Source organism: Bufo bufo, chromosome 8 (assembly GCF_905171765.1).
Source record: "Bufo bufo chromosome 8, aBufBuf1.1, whole genome shotgun sequence".
NCBI lineage: Eukaryota > Metazoa > Chordata > Amphibia > Anura > Bufonidae > Bufo > Bufo bufo.
The window spans coordinates 9,772,644-9,774,065 of record NC_053396.1 but is presented as its reverse complement, the minus strand read 5'-3'; the positions used below and the strand labels follow the sequence as shown (position 1 = coordinate 9,774,065).

The window sequence follows — 1,422 nt, the reverse complement described above, 5'->3', positions numbered from 1 at the left end:
CAGAAGTTCTGCGGTGTCCACTACTACTCCCAACACACAGACATCCGACAGATGGGAGTTGTCATTGTAGGCTGCGTCGGCCCAACCGCAGAGGCAGGAATATGTGCGGGGCCCCTCGCTGTCTGTCGTGTGTCCCCCGAGGCTGGAAGTATTGAGTCTGCCCTCCCCCCCCCTTTTTTTTTAGCAGTTTGGGGTGCCGTGCCCTGTCCAGAGCGCCCACACCTAGTGCCACCTACCCCACTGGCATCATCATGCCCTCCGCTTAAAGAGACAGATCATAGAAAAGACTCGACACAAGAAATAGTCAATATCAATTTATTTGCACAAATTCTCAGAATCATGTGACATCAAATATTATTAAATATCAGCATAAATATTATAATAATAATAATAATAATCATATAAATAGTCATAAATAAACAGATCCTCAGTGCAAGTCCTTCAAGTGTCATCTCATGAACAGTCCCTGCAAGTCTGCATTTAGTGCATAGTACTTGTATAGTCTCTTGCTTGCAGCGTGGCCCCTGGGGCCCTTTCAAGCATTTAGTCCCCTTTCATTCCCCCCCCTCTGGAGGGGGTTGCAAATTCGGGGTTCACAGGCTCAGCAGCGCCCCCAGGCTGTAGTGGTGTGAAGACAGGTGGGTGCCCGCAGGGTCTCAGCGCTGGTGGTACAGCCAGCTGAGGGTGATGTCGTTGACTGGCACCTGGTAGCTGACATTGCAGAAGGGTATTGCAGGCCCCGGGGCGGTGGGTAGCAGGGCGCTAAGCTGAAGCCCATGCAGCCCCCCGGCAGTCGGCAGCGCCAGCTCCTCCGGTACCGCGTCCTCGCAGCAGATCTGCACGAACACCAGCAGGCAGAGCAGGTACAGCCAGCGCAGGGGTCTGTCAGTCTCCGCGGGAGGCAGGTATCTCCGCACCTTGGCTGGATACAACACCCGGCGAGATCGCCTCCCTTTGGCCCCTGAGGGCCTCCTCCTGTGCAGAGGGTTCACTGGAGCGCTATTCACAGACTCCACATCAAAGGTGAAGATTTCCGGGTGGCTGTTCCTGGGAGGGAGCAGGGTGAGCAGCCTGGGCGGCTCAGTGTCAGTGTCCGAGCCGCTGTCCTGCAGGGACAGGACGGGCAGGGGGATCGGTCTCCGCCGGCTCATTCTATCGTTAGATTCCAGGCACATAGTGATGAAAGAAGCCGTAGTGTTAGCCCTGTGCGAGCTCGAGAAGATGAGGAGAAGGGAGAGAGCAGCAGATTATATACAGGCGGCGACCACGCCCCCTGTTGCGGCGCCACCAATCAGAGGTGTCCAGGAGAGAAAAGACTCGAAGAACTGGATGGGACCGAGGATGGAGATGAAAGGCGGGAAAGTCCGGGAGACAAAGAGCTGAGGGGGGGGGGAAGTGCTGCCATAATATATACTGAGGGGG

The 1,422-nt window shown here is 55.6% G+C and overlaps 1 protein-coding gene across 1 annotated transcript; it reads right to left on the bottom strand.

Annotated features, from left to right (window-relative positions):
• Positions 1-302: 302 nt before the first annotated feature.
• Positions 303-1,206, bottom strand: IER3 (immediate early response 3). Its single transcript, XM_040442563.1, has one exon. It carries the CDS (start codon positions 1,173-1,175, stop codon positions 657-659), a length of 519 nt encoding a protein of 172 aa, XP_040298497.1. The 5' UTR covers positions 1,176-1,206; the 3' UTR covers positions 303-656.
• Between the last annotated feature and the right edge of the window lie 216 nt (positions 1,207-1,422).

What these genes read in the sequence shown, in the direction of transcription:
- IER3 (XM_040442563.1), bottom strand. Translation starts at nt 1,175, where the DNA reads ATGTGCCTGGAATCTAACGATAGAATGAGCCGGCGGAGACCGATCCCC.